This window comes from Copadichromis virginalis, linkage group LG19, assembly GCF_057382275.1.
Source record: "Copadichromis virginalis isolate Kocher_CV1m ecotype Utaka linkage group LG19, C_Virginalis_male_GT1.1, whole genome shotgun sequence".
In the NCBI taxonomy this organism is placed as follows: domain Eukaryota; kingdom Metazoa; phylum Chordata; class Actinopteri; order Cichliformes; family Cichlidae; genus Copadichromis; species Copadichromis virginalis.
The window spans coordinates 27,111,733-27,137,220 of NC_140636.1; the positions used below are offsets into that span (position 1 = coordinate 27,111,733).

General features: G+C 40.4%; 1 protein-coding gene across 4 annotated transcripts in view; it reads left to right on the plus strand.

Annotated features, from left to right (window-relative positions):
• Positions 1 to 23,351, plus strand: part of LOC146686301 (single-stranded DNA-binding protein 3) — a 37,864-nt gene extending 14,513 nt beyond the window's left edge. The window contains exons 5-18 of one of the 4 annotated variants that reach the window (XM_085441312.1): positions 9,445 to 9,534; positions 13,877 to 13,960; positions 15,097 to 15,156; positions 15,279 to 15,345; positions 15,761 to 15,825; positions 16,214 to 16,275; positions 16,523 to 16,568; positions 17,139 to 17,174; positions 17,320 to 17,374; positions 17,629 to 17,699; positions 18,106 to 18,184; positions 18,275 to 18,303; positions 18,465 to 18,566; positions 21,350 to 23,351. In XM_085441312.1, the coding sequence (XP_085297438.1) occupies positions 9,445 to 9,534; positions 13,877 to 13,960; positions 15,097 to 15,156; positions 15,279 to 15,345; positions 15,761 to 15,825; positions 16,214 to 16,275; positions 16,523 to 16,568; positions 17,139 to 17,174; positions 17,320 to 17,374; positions 17,629 to 17,699; positions 18,106 to 18,184; positions 18,275 to 18,303; positions 18,465 to 18,566; positions 21,350 to 21,520 (1,017 nt within the window). In that variant the 3' untranslated portion in view covers positions 21,521 to 23,351. Of the gene's footprint in view, positions 1 to 9,444; positions 9,535 to 13,876; positions 13,961 to 15,096; positions 15,157 to 15,278; positions 15,346 to 15,760; positions 15,826 to 16,213; positions 16,276 to 16,522; positions 16,569 to 17,138; positions 17,175 to 17,319; positions 17,375 to 17,628; positions 17,700 to 18,105; positions 18,185 to 18,274; positions 18,304 to 18,464; positions 18,567 to 21,066; positions 21,162 to 21,349 lie in introns of those variants that run through there. The other 3 variants (XM_085441309.1, XM_085441310.1, XM_085441311.1) reach the window with 3 other exon arrangements.
• Positions 23,352 to 25,488: the final 2,137 nt, after the last annotated feature.

Consider the following 25,488-nt stretch of genomic DNA (forward strand, 5'->3'; position numbering starts at 1 on the left):
TAGCTGAAAGCAAGAAGGAAAGGTAGCTGCAAAAAGGCACCAGTGTAAGACAAAGGTTATTTTAAACTGAATCATACAAACCAATTTCAGTAGAGCTCAAGAATAAAACCGTGGAGCCAGAAATAAGTTTATAGGTCTCCTTTTAACTGCTTAAAGCCATGTAATTAAAATAAAACGAATAAAAAAATGCAGTGTTCAACTCAGAAGTCGTCAAGAAGATCAATTTATGTGCACCAGGCTTCTTGAGTTTTGCTGTCACACATGCTGAATGGCATGCATGGACATGTGTTAGACCCAAGTATGATTGAGCAGGGAACATTTCCATACCAAACCTATGGTTCCTCATTTCTTAAGGTGCATCAATAATTGACAGAAAAGGAAGAAACTTCAGAGGAGCAGAAAAATAAAAACAATTTGAGAAACAGCAAGAGGAAAAAACTGAGGGAATATTATGGAAATCCAAAGGGTCTCATTCTGTGGTGTTGCTGATTGAACGATGAAACTGAAAATGACATTATGTAGGTAGATTGCAAGTCGGTGTTTCTCTTTGTTACAATGTATAATGTTGTTACAATGCACCACTTGAAACGACACCACACAGTGTAATATCCTTGCAGTGCCATGAAAACCCTGCTTCTAAAAGTGTGTTCTTGTTACCAACTTATATTAATCATGTCTTTAGCTTTACTTAACATAGAATCGCAATTCAGCAACACACTTTTTTTTTTTTTTAATTGTTTTTCTGAACTTCATAGGTGAGAATGGCTTAAATTCTTTTCAAAGGTCGGGGTCAGCTGTGGTTTCCATAGTTTGTAAGGATTCAGTGTCTCATTTGAAATCAGTTCATTTGGATGGCCTAATTGTTATTCCTGATTTTCCATCTTGCTGAGGAATTCCTCAAACAACAACTCCAGATTTCTGCAGCAATAATGCAAAGTGTTGTTTTTATTCCAGCATGAGGAGAAACTGTAACTCTGTTGTCATGTCTGTAAAAGTCATCTGCTCTGATTGACACTGTGTCTGTCTTCGGCGTGTCCGCTTTGGCCAAGACAGTGTGGCATTGTGTGTGCGTGTTTTTGTGTGTGTGTGTGTGTGTGTGTGTGCATGCGCTGTATAGTGTGAGGAGATAATGGAATAGAGTTCTAATCCGGTAATCCCAGCACTGGGCCGAGGCTAAGCCAGGGATTTGTGTGTGTGTATGTGTGAGTGTGTATGTGTGTGTTTGGATGGGTGGGGGGCATCTTTGGCAGCCAGCCCATAATAGGAGGGTGGATGGGCTCATACCCTCCTTCCAGTTAACCCTGTGTATAAATGTAGATGGGTGAACTGCATGTCTGCTCCTAGCAGCGATAAAGCAAAGGAGATGGGACTGGTTTAATTTTGGCTCTTGTCCCCCGAGGCTGGTCTCTGAGCACAGGTCCTTTTCTACTGGTTTCAAAAGAACGAGCCAGTTAGAGGCACTGAAGAAAAAGGCATTTCACCTTACGTTAAAACAGTTTCTTACTCTTTTGAGGATTGCAGGAGTGCACGCCAGCGTTTAAGGAACATTATTACAGTTCTGTCCGCTGGGTGCAGAGACACAAATGAGGTCTGGCTAGTTTTTGGATGCGGGTTATAAAAGTACTACAGGGGTTATAATATAGTTGATTTGTTTGTGTATTTTTTTTTTCAATAGAAAATTACCTGTAATATTCATAGATCTCTTTGTATAGGTTTTTAATTCATGCTTAAATACCTTTATAAATTTCAAACACATCTTTAAAGTGATGTGTTTAATGTGGCAATATTTAGCTGAAGTGCAGTAAACATGAGAAAAACAGAAGCCAAGGCAAACACCATGTATATGTATGTATAATTTAATCAGGGCTTGTCAATAAGACCAAGACCAGGGATTCTTGTCATGGGCTGTGTTGTATTACTTGGTAATCTTCTATTAAGTGAATTTTTGTCATTCAGCTTTCAGCAACATCTTTTTGCAAGTATTTGCTTACTGGGTAATTTAGCACTGCTAGCTTGATCACTTATGTTAATGAGTGATAGTATAAAGTGTTTCATAAATGAGTATTTCTGCTAAATTATTGTGTGTTGTTTTTTATTTTTTTATTTTTATTTTTTAATGGATTTATTTGAATTTATGTTTTGAATGAGCTTGGGGATGTATTCATCTGGGACGAGGGGTCACGAGTGCCCATTGCTCGGCTATAGAGGCCCTTGAGTTTTATTTATTTAATTTTTCTGCTTTTAAAGCTTCTTCAGGAAGCTCTTCTGCCATTTTCTGTTACCTTCTCAAACTCCTTCCCCGTCTTCTTCTCATACACTCTGCAGCTCTGTCCTATTCACGTCATATTTTTGCAGCGTTGAGTACCTCTGTAACACCCCCACATCCGCATCTGTCTTCTGTCCCCATTCATTCCAAAAACTTTTTTTAACCTCTCTTCCTTGTTAACTCTACCTCTTACTCTTTCTTAGATCTAACAAACCAGCCCACCCCCTCTCCTCTCACTTCGCTTATCACTCGCTCTGTCTGAGTCTCCTTCTCTTGTTGCACCCACCACCCCCACCCCTACAACCCCTTTTCTCAAGACAAGATTGATTGGCTAATCTAGCTGTTTACCCACAATGCCTACTAGCACTGAAGAGAAGAGGGCAGTGTTGATAGTATAAAGACACAACCAAGAGACAATTGAGGTATTTGAAAATGGAGTTCAGTGAACATACCAAATGGATAGAGAAGGAAATTAAAGATAGCTGCTTTTGTTATTATTTTAAATAGAGCAACTGTAATTTCCAACTATGTGTAAATCAATAACACTATAAAAAAAAAAAAACTACAGGAAATTTGAAAACAGCATGTATTTAAAGTTATAGTATATCTGTACTGGTGTGTGTTTTGGTGCTTTTCAGCACTTTCTGATGCCTTGGAGGACAGTAGCAGCGTAATAATATTTGTACCATTTCCTTTAATGCCATAAAGTGTTTAAACCTAATGAAGCATTAGTGACAGAAAGCAGCTCTTTGTTATACAGCAATTTCTCCTGAAAAAAATCCATTAAAACCAGCTGACATTATGCAGCATATTAAACAACCTGCAATATGTTTTCACTGTGAATAGTTTAAGGAGAAAGCCTCTTAGATGCAATTGAATAAAAAACCCAAACTATTCTGCCAAATTGCTGCCTGCTGTGTAACTGCTGCTTTTGACCACATTAAACAGAAATCTCTCTAAATTCCTGAAATTTCATATAAGTCGCATTACCACAGTGATTTTTAAAAAAAAATGTCTATAATCCTGTTAAAACAGTATTTGTATGTATGTACAAATTCCTCTATTAAAAGCAAAGAGACATAAAACACAAGCATGTTTTATTTCAATCTATATTTTTGTCACTGGCTGACTCCAGATCAGCTAAATGGAGAACTTTATGCTTTTTGCATTGCAGAATAAAGTATGTAAGAGAGAAAGAAGTGTGTTTTTTATATATATATATATATTAGTTATTTATTACTGTATTACTTAGAATACTAGTAATAATACTAAAACATCCATAATAATTTCAGTTCTTCCTTCTCCTTGATTTGAATCTATACTGTTATTCACTGCTGTTCTCATTCCACCCATAGTCTTGTCTTTTGGACGCTCTGCCATCTCTCTGGAGCGTTGGCTAAGTGGATGTTGTGTCTGCAGCATGTATTAGTGCTGTCATCCGGTGTGTGCGCACAAGTCCGCCTGTCTGGTTCAGTACTGCTACCTTGGCAGCAGCGTTTGGGGAAGTGCGTGTGTGTTTAGCGTGCACGTTGTGCCAGTTTTGAGGACCAGCTGGGTTTTCAGAGACTGTGTGTGTGCACGCGTGTTTGTCAGACGTGACGGTGAGAGGAGCAGCCATATCCTGTTGCTCCAGAGTGAAACATACTGTTTGGTCTGGGCAAATTAGCCAGATCACCACAGTCAGCTATTTTTTTCCCCCCTCCCATCTCCATATACTAATAATAATAATAATGGATTGGATTTATATAGCGCTTTTCAAGGCACCCAAAGCGCTTTACAATGCCACTATTCATTCACTCTCGCATTCATACACTGGTGGAGGCAAGCTACGGTTGTAGCCACAGCTGCCCTGGGGCAGACTGACAGACTGACTGTCTCGCATCCTCACTCCTTTGCCTTTCTACCCCCCCCCCCCCCCCCTTCTCTCCCTTACTCTGTTCGCTAAGGACAGCAGGTCAAGGAGACAGTGATGAGGTACATATCAGTGTGAACCAGAATGTAGATTAGTACCTCTCCAGGCAGGGACACACATAAATACAGACACAAGCACACACATACAGGTGCATCTGCTGTCTCTTCCTACCTCACGCCCTTCTTTCCATCCAGTGTTTATATCTCTGTCTTTATCCCTGTGAAAGGTATCAGGCGGAGGTCAATAATGTGTTGAGCACTATTGATCTGTCCGGTAGGTCCTATGGGTGAGAGTGGGGAGAGGGAAATGGAGAGGGAAGGATCAATGCTATTTTGTATAGGCTATCTACATACTGTACTATATGAGCCAATCAGAATCATTAGTGTCTTGTTCTTTGATAGATTATTCATCAACACTATGAGTTTGTGCTGAAAAGGAAAAGCAGTCTCAACTCTGGATTAAGGTGTCAGAGCTTGAAATATTTTGCCACCCTGGTAGCGAGGCAGAGGGTGGAATACGTCTGAGTTCATCCTGATTTCCACAGGCTAAACTACTTAAACTCATCTCACTCCAACCAGGAGGAAACTGCTTCAATAAAGTGAGGTCATTGAAGAGTTTGGTACAGTCAGCTTACTGAAAGCTGCCTCAAGTGTAAAATTATTTTCATGGAACGAACAAATGCACGTCAAAGGTTTTACAGAGCCCAAGAGACCGTCTTCACTCTTTGCTTGGTAACTAATGACTTCATATGTTAGAAAATTGAATCAATAGGATTGAATGAATATTATTATTGTTGCTGGTATGTGAGTGGGAGGTATTTTTGCCTCACTGGATAGTGTATAATCCAGAAATAACAGGAAAAGATGAAGGGTGACTTGTCACAGAAATCATCATCCAGGCTCAAATCAGAAAAGGTGTGATAAGAGTACAAACATCAGTCTATTAAGAAGACTTTTTTTGGCCTTTTGTCCAAGTGTGCAATAGAGAGAAACAGGAAGCATGGGAAGACAGTCGGATGATATGAACCAAGGCTCTCTGACTGTCAGTGTACCCAATTAATGCTTCGTTTGAGGTGTCTGTCAGAGTCTTAATAAACTGTGGATGTACTCATCAGAGAGTGGGCTACAGGCGGGCCCACTCTCTGAATGATTCAAATTTATCTTCAGTATATTTTGCTAGCTGTAAATATATTTAGTGCGAATAATGGAGATTTGAATTTCTGAGTAGAATATCATGAATAGAATGGAAACACCTGTGTGGCAATCATAGCCTGTACAGGTTAGGGTGATAAATGTTACTGAAGCCTTTCTTGTTTAATAGTTAAAGAAAGATCAACACTATGTGACTATGTAAGTCCAGAGGTCGCTACGCTCTCCTGCCAAGTTGTGAACGAGTATGGAGTGGCTGAGAAATGAAAACCCTAAAAAGGTAAAGATGTTGGTGGAAGGAAAGAATACATAATGTAAGTTTAACGCTAATAATTGAATACTTTTCATTAGGAAAGTGTAAATCCATTATTTTTCAATGTTGATACTTGTGCTGTTGTTTCAGCTGCGACCCTTTGTCAGCTCAGTATGTTGTAAACATAAAACCCAATTGAATTGAATGGATGAGCTCCATAAGCCATAGTCCACCTGTTGTCACCAAAATCGTACACACAAAATCATAATTCATGAAGGTGCACCCAGTTGAATTTGAGTTTTTAAAAGATAATGTTGTGTTGTTTTTTTTTTCTTTATATAGCTCAGGTACAGATCAGGTCTCTGGCCCAGATTCCATGTTGTTGATAGCCAGGTAACATAAAAAAACTCACCTGATATTGTTTTTGAGCAGATGCTGCACCAGGATGCTTTAACACAGTGTTTGTGCAGCGCCATTAAAATATAGTTTACAGTTTAAACAGTGTAAATATTCCCAGGCATTTGAAAATGCGTCCCGTGGGTTTTGTTGAACTTTTCTGCCGGCTTCTATAAAAGAGACACATTCTTCTTTCTGCTGCATGTCAGACATTAAAGAGTTTGTGTTGCCACCAGGTGCTTCTTTCATGCACTCCTTATTTTGTAGACTTTTCCATGCTTCTGCCTGGAAATGAATAATTCAACTCAACTCCACGTTGCTATTATATCAGCTAATTAGTGCAGTACTAATATCTGCTGTGGATTATTATGTCTTCTTGAACTTGCTTCTTTTCATAAGTTTACACACTTGTCGCCCCTGTACACACATGTTCTTTGTTAATTAGCATTTAACGTTTACCTTCACAAATGTCAACCCATTCCTGGAGATCTGATTTGTTGTAAATCACGTTATTGTGATAAAATGCAATGGGGGCAGGATTTTCTGACTGTCTTCCACTTCAGAGGTAGAAATGGAGAGGTGGATATAAACACTACTGTACGTGCCACTACAAACACACAGGAAAAAAGGCACTGCTGGATTCTTTTGTATTTCCCCAGGCCAGTTGATTTTAATAAAGTCCAACTGCATATTAAATCTACCTTCATTTTTGCTCGTGGCAACCGCGCTCAGTCTACACGCTTTCAGTCTGCATTCATTTTCAATCAGCAAATTAGGGAATGTGTGAGGAGATAACTGGCCATTAATAGTCCATAAAAATAATGTGACTGAGTGATTGATTGTGAGCAGAAACCATTTTTGGTGCATGTTCTTTGTTTTTCTCCCTTCGTGTTTTGTTTTTTTTTCTTTCTTCTTTTTATCTCCTTCTGTCTCACTCTTGTATCTTCTAACTCACTCTCCAATCTCACTCTCCTGCATCTTCTTATTCTCTCTCTCTCTCTCTGTCTCCGTGCTCCTGGAGCGGGGGATGCCAGGGGGACAGAGTGCAGATAGGACCTGTCTCCATAGCAACAGCTTCTGCAAGCTGCTGACACCCTACTGGGGGGACTGAGGGGAGGAGAGGTTGTGGATGGGGAGGGATAGTACAAGGGTTGGGGCACAGGGATATGTGTGTGCCGTATGTGTGTTTGTGCATGTGTGTGCACCAGTGCCAAGACAAATGAGTGTGGGGGTCACGAATAGGAGGAAAGATGACGAGAAAAGTGTTCGGAAGAAAAAGAGGAAGGATGGAGAAGGAGAGAAAGAGGCAGCCTACCCTGCTTCTTCCCCAGGGACTCGGTGGCCTGCTCATGTTCACTAGCAGAATTAGCATAAAGATGGGGGGAGGTGTGTGTGCGTGCGTTTGTGATATTTCAGTTTGTGTGCTTTGGTTTCAGATGGGAGAAGGAGGACGGCAAGCGTGTTTGTGTACATCTGTGTAACTGGTGGTATGTGTTGTCCATGCATGCAGCGTGTGTCATATGGATATAGTGTGTTTGTCAGTTGTGCGTGCTGGAGGATCTGTAGATGTGCAAAAGTGTGTGTCTGTGTATTTGTTAGAGCAACTCCCTCCCCTGGGTCTTAAACCCCCTCTCTGTTCTGTCCTGTAGCCTGCGGTTCTCCCCTGTCTGCTTTTCTGTACTGAAGGGCTGCACTTTATGAGGCTGTGATGCAAGCCTTTGTGTGTCTGTGCGATTCCGCGTTCATGTGGTTGCGTGCACATGTGTTTGTTCCGGCTTGCTTATGTAAGCACTCTGAACATGCGTCTCCTTCTATGTGTGTTGACAAGAATACAGTTATATCATATTTAACTCCCGGGCTGAATCATTCTGCCCCCCTTTTCCTATTCTAGATTCTAATTTTATTCTCCCATAAAGGGGACTGGAGACAGTACTGGTGTTACATCTGATTTGTTTTAGTTGAGTGGTATGCTTTCTGTGTTTGTCTTTAAGATAACAATAACATAATTGCTCACTGATTTTATAAATTTCTATTAAGCGAGAAATGTAGCATTTGTAATTAAACATCCTTAGATTTGTAGAGTAAATGGAGTACTATTAAAGACACTGTGTTTGTCCTATAGGGAATGTTAGCCCAAAAATCTAATGGACAATTGCTTTGGAGTTAAATGTTATTCAGAAAAACTGAAGAAGAGAAAAAAAAAGATTCAGTGGCCTTCTAACAAAACAGTCTTTAAGTGTCTCAAATATCTTGATTGCTTCATTTTCTAAAAATTAGCAAGAACTCTGTAAGATCAACCTATTTGCAGAAGACTTGTTACTATATTTAACCTCTGTCAGTACTCATTAGGTACTTATGAAAGCTTGTAATGAAGATAAGTTTTGAGTAATTTAATTGTTTACAATAAATTAATGTAAGTTGGTTTGGTGCTGAACTGTATTTCATAACCATTTTTTTTTATATGTAGCTCATGAAACATGAGATGACACTTGTCTCTGTTGTGATCTGACCAGGAAGTAATCACTATACTTCAAATCGATCAAAATGTTTCTTAAGACATGAAATATGAAGATTTTTCCTGAATTCATTAAAATTAGTTGAATTTTGAAATAAATTAAATGTAACAAATTGTGTAGTTTGTGTCAGATTCTTAAACTGGATCCAAATATGCCATTACTGACACTTGGCTTCTTTGTAATGAGAAAGGACCTGTGGAATAGTCGTTGAGAACTTCAAAAAACAAATTGGCAAAATTTTTCAACTTTACTAGCTGACCTATGGAGCATCTGTTAGGATGTTGAAATGCAGTTTCAGGGTGATTAGTTCCATATGAGTACATTCAAGCTACAAACTCCTACATATGCTGTGTTCCTAGATCGCTTTGCAAATCAGCTGCACGTTATTATAGAGTCAGTGTTGTTTTCATTTATCTCCAAGAAATGAAAAGGAAGGAGTTTGCTAATATTAGCCGTTATATTTCTGTTGTTTGTGACAGAGAAAAGCTTTTTAATGAAAGAAGCATAAAAGTATGTACTCATTATCACCGGTGCAAATAAATAACTGCTGTGTTGGTCAGGACATTATTCCTGGGTGTATGATAGAATAGATCAGAGTACAGGCACAGGTCTCTTTACAGCTTTGTGTCACTGACATTTTATGATTGTTCCTCTTCTGAAGTGTTTGAATATTTTTGCAATGTTTCTCCCTGAAGTCTTTCTTTTCATTGCTGGCCTTGCCTAAAGAAAGAGATGGGGGGGGGGTTAATACAGCTCTCTTCTATCTAACATTTAAACTTTAAATGGAGTTGTTGTTTTTTTTGGGGGGGGGGGCAAATGCAGGTGCAGCCACTGCTCCCTGTTGTCGTTTGTTGGCCAATGCGGCATCATGCACATATACATTAGGGTAGAGCAGTGAAGGATGCATGTACACGTTGAACACCATATCGAATTCATCTGTTTGTGTTTTCCAGAGCGCAGCGGCAGCGCCAAGCCCAGTGATGGGCAACATGCCACCCAATGATGCCATGCCAGGTGGTCCCATGCCCCCAGGCTTCTTCCAGGTATGACCCCACTCTTGTGTCATCACCAAACCCACTTCTCATTTTACCCCATCTGCCATTCATTCATTTCTGACTTCCCCAAAACAAATAATCTATATTTAGTCTACTCTTTGACTTCCTTGTCCGATGTTCACTTATTTCTGTAGAGCAATAAACTAGCAATTTCGTATTTTATTGTTAGCACATTTTATAGTAGTTGCACTAAACATGGACATTTCCCAGTTGAGAAATTATTCAGGTTTCTTTTTAAATTTTCATTCATGTTATTATTCTGACAGTAATTACAGTCTTCTCTGTACAGAAGCTGACTTTTATTTTATGAAAACTTTTTTTAAGTAGCAAATAAAAGCAGCCTTGTTTGCACCTTAATTACTGAGCAATATTTGATTAGCCCAGTTGGTGGTTTATTTACACAAGAAGACAGGAACATTTTCTTAACCTAAAGTTTATCTAAAGAAAAAGGCATGGCTTTGCTGCTAATTGAAAATATCTGTTATATTTATAGACGGTAAAAGGAGGGTTTTCCTCAGTTATTAGACTTCTTAAGATACTGATCAGATACCCGTTTTTTTGTTTTGTTTTTTAAGCCTTTAATTTGACTTCCGATATCAGTCAGGTTCTACTAATTAAGACTTTCACAGTAAAATCTATATGGAGTTTAATCAGATGACAGCATAGTTGCAGTTTGGGTAGCAGGTTTTTTTTTTTTTTTTTGGTGTTTTTTTTTTCCCTCCACATTTTTCCAAATACTGTTTATTCCACTCTAGATATTTACACCCACCAGAGCCTCTGAAGCTCATACTGTTCATTCATCTGTGGCTCTGCGCTCGCTGGGCTGCTGTTCAGCCGATTTGTGATTCAGCCATCCCGTATTCATCCTCTCTCCACTCCTCCATCTCCATCTCGTCTGTCTCTGACCTGTCCCGGGTCTGTGAAGGGAAAGGTTTTAGTGTGGGAGATGGCTGTCTGAAGAGTGACGAGAACGAGACATGCAAACGCGCACACAGTATACAAACACGTGCAAGCATGCGAGCACACATTCACAAACAAAAACACTGTGAGGCAGTGGTGTGATGGACAGCACTGGCATTTGGCAGGAGGCACGATAAGGTGATGGCGAAGAGTAGGAGCGAAAAAGCGAGTGACACATTAAGGGAGAGGGAAGGATGGAGAGGAAGAGGGGTGAGTGGAGGAGTAAGAAGAGAGGGAAATGTGAAAGATCAGTGCCACCAGGATTGTGGCCCACTGTTTGTTTCTGTGGCTACGTCCCACCCTATTGTTTGCTGGCTGAGAGTGAGGGTGGTGGTGCTGATGGTGGTGGGGGGGCTAGTGAGAGTATGACTGTGAATAAGCAAGGGAAAGGGTAGGGGGGAGAGGGGGTGACGAGACATGCATGGAAGTGCTATTTATAACATTGGTGGAGGAGTAAGATTGGACGATGGCTTGTGTGTCTGTGTTTGTGTGCACATTGTGTTCAAGCGACCTTACTGTAACAGAAAGCTTCGGTTGTTCACTGCAAATGTGGCTCACGCAGGCAGAGCGTTGTTTGAAATCCTGTTAAGAACGTCAGGCTCGACACCTAAACAATACCTCCTCTGATATTTGACTTTTAAAAAATGCTAAACTCTTGCTTTCACCATATCTTTTTTTTTTTTTTTTCAGCTAAAGCAGTCACAAATTTAAATGCTCTTAACATACAACACAAGCAGCTATGCAGAAATCTGTCAAGGACATATGAGATCCAAGCAGCGGCTGCTGATGACTTTCATAACCAGTCGATATGTTTTTCTTGTTTTTGAGTTGTTATTTTGTCTACAGTATGTCAGATAAGACATGACAGCTTCAAGATATGACTTAAGTTTACGAGCAAGAGTTCAAAATAAAAGCAAACAGTTCAATTTTCCATCATTCTGCAAAAAGACAGCAAATCTTCGCAGCTGAGACGTTTGACATTTTTGTGTTTAAAAATAATTCGCTAATAGATTATAATAGTTGTTGGTTGTTCAAATTTTCTTCTGAGATGCTGACCTCATATTAATTGGGTCAAGTGGTTTCTTTTCTTTTTTTATTACAAAGTTTCAAGGTTTTTTTCTCTCTCCATGAATTGCATTCATTAAGAGCTTTTTATCAAGGCCGCCCTTCTGACAGATCTGCTGCCCCAGACAGATATTGGTCCGTACAATAAAGTAGACCCCATCTAATCTTGTTGTTGTTTGTTGTTAATTAGTACACCTATTTCTTACTCAAGCAAGCAGTTGGTCTGTTGTCTGTCCAGCAAACACAAGCAGTTGTATGGAATTGATGTCTGTCTCTATGCATTTGAAGAAAAAAAGAAGCGACTTTTGGTAGTCAGTTGTACAAAGCGATTGGCTCAGATTCTGTTGGTCAGCTGATTTCTTCATTTCATCTGAAAAATTATAATATTGAACTGACTGTTTAGCACTTATGGACATTATTTAAATTTAACCGTTACATTTTAAAGCACTAGAAGTAGTTAGGACGCACGCAGGTGCCCCCCCCCCCGGCTTGATTAAGTAAGGTCTGGAGTTGAATGTGCATTTGGTAGCTGCTCACTGGGACTTTCAGCATGAGGTCCAAAGAGATTTCGATGCAAAAAAACATAACAAAGATGGTGGAAACTTTAGGAGTGGTCTAATCAACAATATGGTGCATTCTTAAAAAGAAGGAATGCGCTGGAGAGCTTAGCAACATCAAAAGGCCTGTAAGCCCACACCACATCTAACTTCTGCTAAAATGATGGGAAGCATATGGAGAAGAAAAGGAAACTCTTACGATCTTAAGCATGCCACATCATCCGTCAAACATGGTCGAGGCAATGGTATGGACATATATGGCTGCCAGTGGAACGAGGTCACTTGTGTTTATTGCTGATGTGATTGCTGATAGCAGTAGCAGGATGAGTTGTGAAGTGTACATGGCTATAGCCCCTGCACCGAGGCAGCCTGCTGCTAAACTGGCCAGATGGCTCTTCACAGTGGGACTCTAAAATGACCCAAAATGTACAACGGAAGTAACACAAGAGCTTCCTAATCAAAGAAATGTAATGTTGCTAAATGGTTGGGTCAGTCACCGGACATCAACCCAACCCAGCATGTTTCTCATTTAGTGACGACAACTGAAGGCAGACTGACCCACAAACAAGCAGCGACTTAATGAGGCTGCAGTAAAAGGCTGGCAAAGCATTTCATGGGTGGAAACCCAACCTTTGGTCATGTCAATGCATTTGAGACTTTAGGCAGTCATTGACTGCAAGAGTTTTGTGTATCAGGTATTTAAAATCGTGCCGTTTGGTATGATTTTTTTTTTTGAGAGTTTGTGTAGTTACTTTTGAGCCTAACTACAGTTTTTTTTTCTTTCTTTTTTTTAAACAATTGCAATAATTTATTTCGACCGTAGTATTTTTGCTGAACTCCCTAGGATTATGCCAAAAGTCTACACTGAATTGCTTTGTTTTAGATCTATTATTGGGTGTGTGCAGAGATAAATTCACAAAAAATGTTGTCACTGTCCAAATACTACCAGACTCACTGAGGTAATCGGTGTGCTGTCTTTGTGTGTGTCCGGATGCCTAGGAGGGATACATGGAAAATTCCATTTACCATTAAATCAGCCAGCTTTTGTTTTCTTCGGACAACTGGAAAAGGAAAAAAACCAAAGCACTGAAAGCACTAACAGTGATGGAGCAGAAACAAGACTGTTGCATAATGACTTCTTTATTAGAGGCCGTTAACCGCGTGTCTCTGGGTGAGAAGTGGGCAATAACAATGCAGTGTTTTAGACCAGCAGAGGGGTCCCTCACAGGATCACGCGTTTTACTTTGAAGTAGGCTGACGATAAGCAGGGAAAAACTTCCAACCTGTTCTTGTTTTTGCCAGTATCATCTTTCTGGTTTGAAGTTACCTCTTGTGCCTGTCCTGCTGCTGCCTGTCCTGTTGCAGTGAGCCTTGGGCAATACTGCCCCCATGTGGATTTAGCGAATACATTTAATCCTCCAACAAGAAGGACCAAAGTATCAGAGAGATGGTTATGCTTTAAGATTTCTGTCAGCTTGTTTGAACTCAAACTCACATTGAAACTACTCCTCTATGACTTTTCATTTTATGGGTTTTTAAGGAGTAACTCTTAACTCCACGTTAAGATGCAGCTTTTCCCACTTTTGTGCTTCCTTCTACCTCAAATTAAAGACTCCCCACTGACACCCCCCCCTTCCCAACCCCCCCCCCCCATCATCTTCCTCTCATAACTTTGATTGGGTAATTCCTCCAGGTGTAAACCCACATTTTGCCCCTCCCCTTTCTGATATCGCTCTTCTTTCTTAAAGGGACCACCCGGCTCTCAGCAGTCCCCCCATGCACAGCCCCCCCCACACAACCCCAGCAACCCCATGATGGGACCCCATGGCCAGGTAAGAAGCAAATGCTTTCTCTCAAGCACCCCTCTTTTTTTCCATTCCCTCTAAATCTCCCCTCTACCCCTCACCCACACACTACCTCTTTCTTCCCATTCACTGCTCACACACCTTCTTCTTCTTCTCCCACCCTTGAGCCCTGTGAGCTCCAGTTTTGTTCAGGGTAACTCCCCGTAGATGTCAGGCCCCCTTTTTATGAAAGCCGAGCTTCCAGAGGCAGCAACGCAAGCTCCTCTTCAAGGCCCAGAATCAGCTGTCCCCGTGTGGGATGAATAATTCACTCCTTGCCCCTCCCCTGGAGCAGCTTGTGGGGGGTTGCACACTTATCTTCTCCGTCACTCTTAGCACACACACATGCTCATACCTCTCCCCTCCCCCCTGCTTACTTGTTTTAACACCTTATAAATAAAACAGGGGACAGGCATTATAAACGTCACATATACGTACAAAACACATGGGTATGCTGATGCACGTAGAACAACCAGAGGCTTGGGTTGCTACAGCCTGCCAGTTGACAAACACATATCCAGTCTTTAAAAACTTCAATCCTCAGTCATTCAGCAGTTATCCAGAACAGTAGCTACAGATGCCACTCTGGAGGTAAAGCTAGCCTTTACCCATTAACTGCGGCAGCTCAGCTCTTCATTCTTGTGGTTTCTGGTTTCCGTCTTATGTGCGAGAGAGTGTGGACACGCTTCCGCTAAGGTTTTGAACGGTGTTGTTGGCCTGAGGTGTCTCTAACTACGCCAGGCAGACCACAGGCCGAATCAGCTTACACCACAGTGAGAGCACGCGGGCTGTGCAGGGAGCTGTGTAAGCGCTGCCGTTAAGCACACACAAATGTGCATGCTGTTAGTATAAGCGGGAGATTTGAAAAATCAGAAAATAGGCTCTTATGCCAGTGTATTTTGTTGGTTTCCAAGTTATTAAGTTGATGAATCTGCACTTTTTTCACTGCCATCTCTCATTCTCCAACACCACTGCGTTCATCTGTGTCCTCACCATCACCCCTGTTTGAGTGCGTTTGAATCTATCAATAATAGAAACTGTGTTTTCTCTGTGTCCTCCTTTGCCCTATAATTTCCACCCTCCTTTCCCTCTGTTTTTCTTTCTTCCCCTGTTCCTTACTGCAGCCTTTCATGTCACCGCGGTATCCAGGTGGACCGCGCCCCTCACTCCGAATGCCAAATCAGGTACTGAGCAGCATTTTGAATTGTGTTTATCTATTTTTTTATTTTTTTTATTTTTTAAACACCACTGAGAATCTGTGATGCCAACATATGCCAGTGTGTTGATCAATTTTCTCTTTTCTCAGCCTCCTGGTGGTATCCCAGGATCTCAGCCTCTCCTGCCAAACAGTTTGGACCCAACAAGACCGCAAGGTAAGGCCGGTCGTAGTTACAGGTCAGAGCAGATGATGGGTCTGTAACTGAAGTTTTAGTTTGGATTTTCTTGAATCTACTTTAAAAGTGGTGATATTTTAAAATACCTTAAAAGATTTGGTCGGTAATCAAGAAGTTAAAAAAACAAACAAAACTCTGCATTGTCTTCATACTAGGGCTTTGGGGGATTTTGTATACATTCAGATTGTGTGACTATTTCTTCCTGAATAGATTGAATATGTGGGGGTGTGTCTGGCTCAGGAAGGGGTCTGTGCTGATTTTAACTGCAGATTATAGCTTCAGAGGCCCGAGTGTTGCTACCAGAGGGCTTAGAAGGAACCATTCTAAGTGGCTATGGCATTTCTTAATTCCTGTGTTGCTTTCAGTGTGTGACTCTGGGGGTCTTTTCTTGCAGGTCATCCTAACATGGGTGGACCAATGAGAATGAACCCTCCCAGAGGAATGGCCATGGGCCCACAGGTATGACAAATCGGCTGCGCAGAGGGCACGAAACTCTGATGGGAGTTAGTTTCTACATCTAGTAATTGCAATAGTGAATGAGACAGCTGTGCACTTAGGCTTGCTTTTAATGGTTATATAACTGTATGGAAGCGCCTCTTACAGGGTGAAATGTAACTTTTCTTGAATTTGTTGCTATAATTGTCATTACTCACTTATGGTGAAGACTTTTGTCTTTTGTTATCTGCCTTTGACAGTCCAGTCATGTTTTGTGTATGATGTGTGAATATAAAACAAAACACTGAAACCTGTGCACTCAACAAAATCAAATCTTTTTAAAGTTCTTGTAACTTTGCTTCGAAGCTCTAACTGTGTGTTGGATTTTTTTTTTAAACATCTTGTCTCTTAGAATTATGGAGGTATGAGGCCTCCTCCCAACTCAATGGGTGGTCCAATGCCAGGAATGAACATGTAAGTCCCATTTGCTTCATCTTCAACATACTGCTGTTCATTCGCAAGTAGTTTTAGTAGCAAGCAGAATCCAAAAAAAGGACATCAGTTAAATGTTCTTCATTAATTCCGAGGAGCTGTTGGAAAAAGGTGTCCAGAGTTTATCCTTGGATCTAGTAAACTTATATAACTCTCATATTTCCTTTATATTCCCAGTTCCCTTTATTGTTGGTTTGCTTTCTAAACTTTTCTTTTTTTTCCCCCTCAGGGGTCCCGGAGGAAGAGGGCCTTGGCCAGGTCCTAATGCTAACTCTGTGAGTTTGAAGCCCTCTGCACATACACAATAGGTGGCAGGCAGACTTATAGCAACAAGAATAACAATAACTTGGCAATATTCAAACTCAATGTATTGTATAATAACTTGATAATGAACTCGTCTAGTTTTCCTAAACAGATTTTAATTGTTTAACATGTTTAAACAATGTTGGAGATCATTTTGAACACGGCTAATGTGGTGCATCAGTCAGTGCCGGCAAGTTTGTCCCCTAAAACCAGGTTCATCAAGTACATTTGGAGATGACTAAAGTTTAAGCAACACCAATTAAACCTCTGAGAAGAATGTGCTTTCTCATTGTTGTTCTGTGATGCTAAACCAAAGTCATGCATCTCCTTTGTTAAATACCCAAAGATAATAAACGGGTAGCTCTTGCACAAAAATCGAGGAAATTTCTGACAAAGCATTTTCACCAGCTGAAGAAAATCTCCCTGACAGACTTGCCGTTTACTGCAGGATTGTTGTATTAGTTTTAATTTTCTTGTCTAGATGAACATCTCTATCTTTCAACCTTCAGATCTGACTCTTTATTTCTTCCTCCCCCTTGCAGATAGCCTACTCCTCCTCATCTCCAGGAAACTATGTGGTGAGTTCTTATATAAAAGCATGTCTGCTGACTAGGATGCAGTGTAGGCTTTTTTTTTTTTTTTTTTTTTTTTTTTTGTATTAAAGAATGCTTCATTTATGCTCCAATGAGTATAATTTCACAGTTGTCTTTTTTCCTTCCTCAGGGTCCTCCAGGCGGAGGAGGTCCACCTGGAACTCCCATCATGCCAAGCCCAGGTGGTGCGTCACCTAACTATGTCCCCAGCACTAACACTTGTGCATTAGAAATAGAAGTGTCTCCCATTTTCCCCTTCATCTAAAAAAAAAAAAAAAAAAAAAAAAAAAAGCATGAGTGTGTCCACTCACAGAGTGCTGTCAGTCTGAGTGCTCTCATTATTTCATGTCCGCTTTCCTGTTTTCATATTTGATTCAGAGATTTTATATCAACCTCCTGATATCCCAAAACTGAACATTTTGTTCTCTTTTTTTCTTAGATTCAACTAATTCCAGTGAAAACATCTATACGATGATGAATCCCATTGGACCTGGAGGCAACAGACCCAATGTGAGTCTCCTATAACTTTTCTTTTTTAACAGTAATACTATACTGTTCTCTTAGAAGTTTAACTTTGCAGCCTTGCTTAATTTTTCAGATATTGCACATTGATTCTTGGCTAAAATAATGGATGCTATTGTAATGATTAAAATTACAGCCTTAACCTCAAAATATAATCCAGTTCTAATAGGGCTTATAACCACATCACTGGGCACCAGTACAATCCAGCTTTAGAAAAACCAAATGCTGCCACAGTGAGCTCAATAAGAATTGACTGGGAATGAAGTGGGGAGAATAAATTAAACAATCTCAACTTCACCTCGGGCTGAAAACATCACAATTATATCAGAGAGGTCACGGATGGAGAATCGTGTTAGTGGTTACTCATTAGATTTGTTCCACACCTTTTCACCAGTTCCCTATGGGACCTGGGCCTGATGGGCCAATGGGAGCTATGGGAGCCATGGAGCCACACCACATGAATGGATCACTAGGTGGGTTTGAACACTGATGGTTTGGTATGTATACAAACAGAAACTGCTTACAAAAACAATTGACCTGTTTATCTCCTTTTACTTCCTCAGGGTCTGGGGATATGGATGGGTTGCCAAAGGTATGTCGACATGAGATTTTCTATAAACGCTTCTTATTTGGGTATTTTTGTGAACTAAAGCACTTTTTTAGAATCTCTGCCTTCTGCACTTCAACTGTGTTGCCAATAAGAAACAATTTTTCAGTTTAACATTGATTTTTACCCCCCGTTTCTGCCTCTAGAGTTCTCCCAATAACATGGGGGGCATGAACAACCCTCCAGGGACGCCGAGAGATGACGGCGAAATGGGCGGCAACTTTTTGAACCCATTCCAAAGCGAAAGTGTGAGTAGAGCGAATGAATGACATCTCATGACCCCTTAACAGTTCTCCTTGACATCTTGACATGAACCAGTGGAAGAATGCAAGCAGAGGGTGCACCTGGTTTTTTAGAATTAATCTCAGACTGTTGAAAATGTTTTGGTAATATTTATGAAATTTGGTCCCACTTCAGTTTATTAATTCACTTTAGCTGATAGGGGTGCAACGATACACAAAATTCACGGTTCGGTTCGATACTTTGGTGTCACGGTTCGATATTTTTTCGATACAAAAAAAATGTTCATGCCTTTTTAATTTGTCATTTATTAAAATTATAAATATATATTTTAACTCAAAAGTACAGTTTTTAAATTTAACCCTAACCCTTGTGCGTGTTTTTTATTTTGACAGCGAATGCGCACCTGCGGACCACTTATGTGCAGCCCTGGTTATTTAGCTCGTCATATTGCAGCCACAGAAATTCTTTTGTCCATGAAACCATAAAGCTGCACTTTCTTTTTGCCTTATAGTCTGATTTGTCATAACTTCTCCGTTTTGTGGTAAGCTTTTCTTTGGCTGTCACTTCTTCACCCTGACCTGTCTTATTTGGCTCAGCAGAACTAAAATATATATCTGTCTGTGAAGGTTCTCAGTCATCCAGGTCATCGTAGTCAAATATAAATCCTGCTGCTTTTACACACGCACTCACATAAGCTCAGCGATTCTCTGCGCGATCAACCTCTCACATGTTTAAGCTGCGGGAGATTTCACTTGTCATGTTTGCATAGTAAGCTAACAATTAATAAGACGATGTCAGAGGAATTGGTGCACAAATTATCATCACTCACAGATCAGTGCTGTCGCTCTCTATACACAGTTCGGGCGATTGCAAAGTGAAAGCAAAGAACAAGCGCAAATTCAAACGCGATTTCAATATGTCACATATTGACAGTGGCTCACCGATGCCAATGACATAATTACCCAGCTACATTTCTGAAAGAATGCAAAAGCATTGACATATATTTTTCCTTCCTACAATAGCCCGACGGGCAGGGCAGAGAGAGATTTTGGTACCCCGACTGAAAAAATCGCTAGCTCCGGGACGTCGGGCTAGCGATATTGCGAGCCCTGTATCTGATTGAGGAATCACTCATCTTTGGAAAAGAGAGTTTATTACAGAGAAATGTCTCTTTCCAAAATAAAAGCTATACTATCCGCTTCTTCTGGGCTATATTCTCAGCAGCATATTAAACAGCTGTCTAAATGACTCGGCTAAAGTTAGTAGCATGCTTGCTTGTTTTTTTTCTGCTTCCACTTGTCTTTGCACTAGGATGATGTCGGCGTAAATGTGCAGTCATATTCGTTGTGTTCCCACTGGTGCTTTCAGGTTAATCTCGTTGAAATGACCTTAACGCCACAACATGGCAAATCTCCGTTAACGAGCTACCGCCGATCGCCCCGTGCATGGGGCTAGACGGCCAACACGTTAACGAGCTAACTGCGCTAACACACTAGTTCCCACCCATGTAATTGAGCATTGCATGGCACATCCAACATACTGTTTTACTTTAGTCCATGACTCGCTTACCTTCAGGGTCATACGTCACATGAAAACCAAAATAATTCCAAACGCCAGATCTGAATGAGGGTGGGGGAGGTGCCCTGCGCTCTTCCTTCTGACGATGCTGTCTGTGTTGAGCACTCAGTGGATCTGCGCTCGACAGTGCAGCCTAGGCGGAGTAGTCGAACGCAGATTCACTGAGCGCTCAACACAGACAGCATCGTCAGAAGGAAAGTTGATAAAATAAATTACAAATGTTGTATTGTTCGATACATATGCGTACCGAACCGAAAGCACTGTATCGAACGGTTCAATATCGATACGAATATCGTTGCACCCCTAATATATATATATTTTAGTGGATTAATAACTTGTGTTCTGCTTGCATTGTAGCCGCTTACTAATCACATACAGTTCCCTCTGTATCAGTGATGTGATTGCAGTTGATTGACATAAATGTTTGCTGCGCTTGAGTATATGATAAATACCTGCATTTTATTTCATTTTAAAAATGTACTATATGACTAGAAGTGGCAGTATCTGTAAGCCTTGTGTTGCATAAACAACTGTAATGCTCTCTTACCTTTGGCCTGAAGAGCCACCGGGTGCACAGACTAGAACTCGAGCCAAGCCTTAATCACTCGATTCAGCTAATCAGTAGCGGGGCTGGGTATCATCTGAGTTAAACAGCTGCTGGATAAATGATCATTAAAACTCCTAAATATCTGTTTGAAAGCTAGGATTCATTTCAGTCCATACAAATCATATATGTACTATTCCCAGCCCTTATTAGACATACAGCAGAAAGTTCTGATTGCCTGAGTTAAAGCTTGGCTTCAACCATAGTCTGAGCTTCCTCTAGCTTTGCAGGGCGGGGTTTGAGCGCCCTCTGGTGTTTAAATGTTGTCAGTGACATATCCACTCATCTGTGCCCTCCTCCCCCTTCCCTCTCTCTCTTTTCAGTATTCACCCAACATGACGATGAGTGTGTGATTTTATTTTCCTTTTTTTTGTATTTTCATTTATTTCTTTCCCCCTCTTTATTTTTTGTAACCTACACCTGATTTTTTTTTTTTCTTCTTCAACTGAATCCTTACTTCACCTTGGACTGGATCACTTCCCTTCCTCCGCCCACACACACCCTCTGTCCCCTCCTCAAACGGGGACCCACTACTACCCAACCCACCACCCCGTTTTTGTTTTTTTAATTTTCCCCTCTTCTCACTCGGGAACTCTACGGCCACAGCCTTCTGGGACAGCCCTTGAGCATGCTGGGACTCTAATTAAGACGGGCCCTCCCGGCGCATGTAAGCTGGCTGCGGGTGTGAATAGGAAGCAGTCACAGAGCAACAGGAAGAGCCTCCTCTCTGACTCCGGCCCCAGCCTCCCTGGCTTCCTGTCAGGGTCTAGACAATGAGCGAGGGAAGGAGGACAAATGGAGAGAAAGGGGGAGAAAGGAGACTTGAAACACAGCCCTCCCCCTAATGACACAGTGTCAGGTCTCTCAGCAGCTGCCTGGAAGCGTCTCAACCACGACTTTGGATTTTTTTGTTTTGTTTTTTTAATCATCGTCTTTTGATTTGTTGCTGTTCCTGATGGGGTTATCGGTGGGTCGGGAAGAACCGACCTTCGTGCCCCCCACATTGTTCTCCTTGTGTGTACATTTGTAACAGAGGTGTTGTGATGATCAGTGAACAGGATTTTCCTTTTTTGTGTATGTATTGTATCATTGCTATTTTTATTATTGTTATTAATGATTATTGGTATGATCATTTTAAGATTAGGTTCTAATTTTCTGTTGTTTGTAAGGGCACATTTATTATGATGAAGACAGTATACGTGCACACAAATCGGTAATTATTTGCTGTGTAACATGAGGCTCCGTGTGAGCACACTGCCCCCTGCAGGTAAGATTTTATTCCTCACGGTACTAATTGGTTCTTTGTTTTTGTTTTGTTTTTTGGAAGGTTGGCAACTTCCTTTTATAAGATCTAAAATTTTAACTTGTTGCTCAGTAACTCACACCCGAAGAAGAGTCTCCTAGGTTCCCTGCAGTAAAATGCACAGCTCTATTTATTTATGTACTTTTAATTTGTCTTATGAATCATTGTTCCTTTTTTTTTAAGTGTTATCCCTGTTTTTTTTATTATTATTATTTCTTTCTCAACTGCAGAACTAGTAGCAACTGTGTAAATATGCAGATCCACTCAGCAGCATCTTCTTATCTCCATCATTAGACCCCCCCTCCATCCATCCCGAAAGGTGCTGACGTTATCACGAGTCCAGTTTGACCACACTCACACCGCTCCCACTAATGCTTCCCACTGTTCACTCTGTCATGTACATACGTAACATGTTAGTCTGTCTGCTGACCTGTAGTGAACACTTGGATCGTTTTCATTTGCCGATGAGGTCCCCCACACACTGTGATGTCCGTCTGCACTTTGCGGGCGCTTGCTTTCACACACCGCTCATTTTAGCTTGCAGGTGTTTTCGTTCGAATATGTGCTGTCCTTCCTCTTTTTTTACGGTTGCTTGTGGTGAAATGGCTTCTGGCCATCTGCTGATCGGATCAACGGTGTTTTTTCTTTATTTTGGAGAATGGCAGGTTAGGAAGCAGCAATGGCATTGTTCTGTTGACTGTAGCGAGTGGCCTCCCTTCCATTTGCTTCCCTATTCTCACCTCTCTAATAGGCCAGCATTGACACACAAGACACTCAGTCACACACCACCCCTCTGATATTTTTTTTTTTTTTTTTTTTTGGTACAACTCCATGTTTTAATTTTAATTTTTTTTTGTAAATACTGTAAAATGCATTTTGATATCATTGACATGTTTTGATATTTCAAATCACGACTTTAACAGTTGATCAGAAACGAGCTGATTTGGGCAACTGTGTATTTGTTCAGAGAAGGCCTGTCTTTTACTCAGAAATAATATGAATGACGAGAGAAACGGAAACTGGAGCTGCTAAAGACTATTATGCTATTTCACCTCATCACAGACAAACGTGAGGCTTTTACTGTGCATCGACGCTGTTGTGTCAAGCGGTCCAGCGGGACAAGGGAGGAAAAACCTTTTGTAGTCGAGCTAATTCACTGTCACACACGTACCTGAAAAACTCAGCTTCAGATGAGATATGTCTTCTTCCTCTGCCTCTTTTATTGGAAATTTATTGGGGGCGAACAACCTACCTCTGTTTTTGCAAATTCATGGTCAAAAACAGAGGTAGGTTGTTTCCCCCCCCCCAATAAATTGGGACATTTTTATAATTAAACTTGTGGTCTCTTGACACAACTGAATCGCAAAGGAGGGGTACAAAGGACACTGGCTCTCAATCCAAAGCACCAGGGACCAGAGTTCGTGCTTTACTATGAAGGAATTTTTTTAATCTATTTAAAAATGAGGCAAGAGAAATGTTTGAGAAAAGTAAAAATGGGGAAAAACAATAACACGTGGGACAGATTTGTTGCTAAGAAGCGGTGCAGGAAGAGGCGTTTTCCTCCCCTGTACTTTGAAATGCTGTTGTATAAAATGCAGTCCGACTTCTTTCTGTCCTGTAAGTAAAGCCGTCACAACGTTGATCATTTCTGTATTTCTATTGTGCTGATGTATAATACTGTAACATTCAGGGGTGGGGAGGGTTAAGAGAGGACTTTTGGGGGAGGGGGTGGGGAGTAAAGATTTTTTTGTTTGTTTGTTTGTTTTTTGTTTTTGTTTTTTCCTGTTCAGTTCCTCATTTTTCCTCTTGATGACAAAGCAGTATTGAATATGAGGCAGTCTGTCCTTGGGGAGTTGCTTTGTATCTCATGTTAGGGTAGTTTCAGATCCTAAATGTCTTGTGTAGTAAAATAAGAGGTTCCTTCGTATGTTTCTTTATATTGTAAAGTTTCTTTAGACGAAAAAAAATATTACTTATTGGAAAAAAGGTGGGAATCTGCATTGATAATGTATTTTTTTTTTTTGTTTGTTTTGTTTAATTTTCATCAAGTTGTCAGTCGTTTTTTGCCTGTGTCCCCCTTGTTGTAGATACATATTAAAAATAAATAAAATGACTTCACTCCTTTTGCCATGAATATAAATTTTTGCCTCCAACATAAATGCAAAAGTTGATTAACAGGAGTCAGTTTTCAAAAGGTTTGTGAGTTTTTTCTTTCTAAATATTTGTTTCATACAATTTATATCTCCATTGTGTTCAATACAGAATCAACAAGAGAGCTGCAGCCAGGGATTAATTTATAATTCATTATTTACAGTTTTGCAGAAATTAAAAGCAGAAACCTTAAGTAACTTAATTCTAAGAATAATCCACTTTCCCATTGTTAGTGTGTTTGAGTTATTTGTTGACTGACTATTCTTATATCTTTTTCATTGCATTTCTTTATGTTCTGCTGGTTCACGTTGTACTTCTCTGACAAAACACTAGTGTTTGAACCCAGATATTTGTGAATGGTTTCCACAGCAAGCTTTGAGTTGATTGCTTGCTCATGTTGAATGAGAATTTAAGCAGGTATCCTCTAAAGTTAAATTAGTTAATAAACCGTACTCCATCTCAGCATCACAAGTCTGAGTATACAGTAAGCTCTGTAAGCTTTTGGGCAGCAGTACAATTTTTTTTTTCCTCCTAACTTGCCTCTGAACACCACCACAGTGTTAAATCAAACAATCAAAATGCAACTCAATTGCTGTTTTTCAGCTTTGAGTCATGGGGTCTAACAAAAGTGTTTCATTAATTGTTTAGGGATTTTTCAGAGGCTGTGTCTGTATCTAACTGAAAGTTTTGAGGGGAGGTGGAGCCTGTCCCAGCTGTCATACACCCTGGACAGTTTGTTAAAGGCTTAACACAGAGACCAAACCACTATTCATGCTAACATTCACACCTACAACATACATTTAGAGTCACCACTAGACAACATGCATATCTGGATTGTGGGGTGGAAGCTGGAGTATCTGAAGAAAATTAAAGCACTTAAAACATGTCTTATTGGGTTACGATCAGGTAACTGAATTGGCGATTGAAGAATATCCCATTTACTTTCATTATCCAAGTGTTGTAGCCCTGCACACTTCAGAATTTATCCTGTGACTTCTATCAAAAGTCACACCATCAATAAAAACTCCTTGTTCCACTGGCAGACATATGTGTCTATACCATTGCCTTGACCATGTTTGATGGATGATGTGCGGTGCTTAAGATAGATCGTAAGTATTTCCTTTTCTTATCATCATGCAGTATGCTTTAAATCCTCTGTTCTGTTTATTTATTTATTTATTTATTTAGGACAGTGCATGTTAATGAACATAAATGTAAAAAAAAAAATTACATGAATGTAAACATACCAGATTATAGCCAAGGGCTAATTTCCATCTGTTGTCCTTAAGCA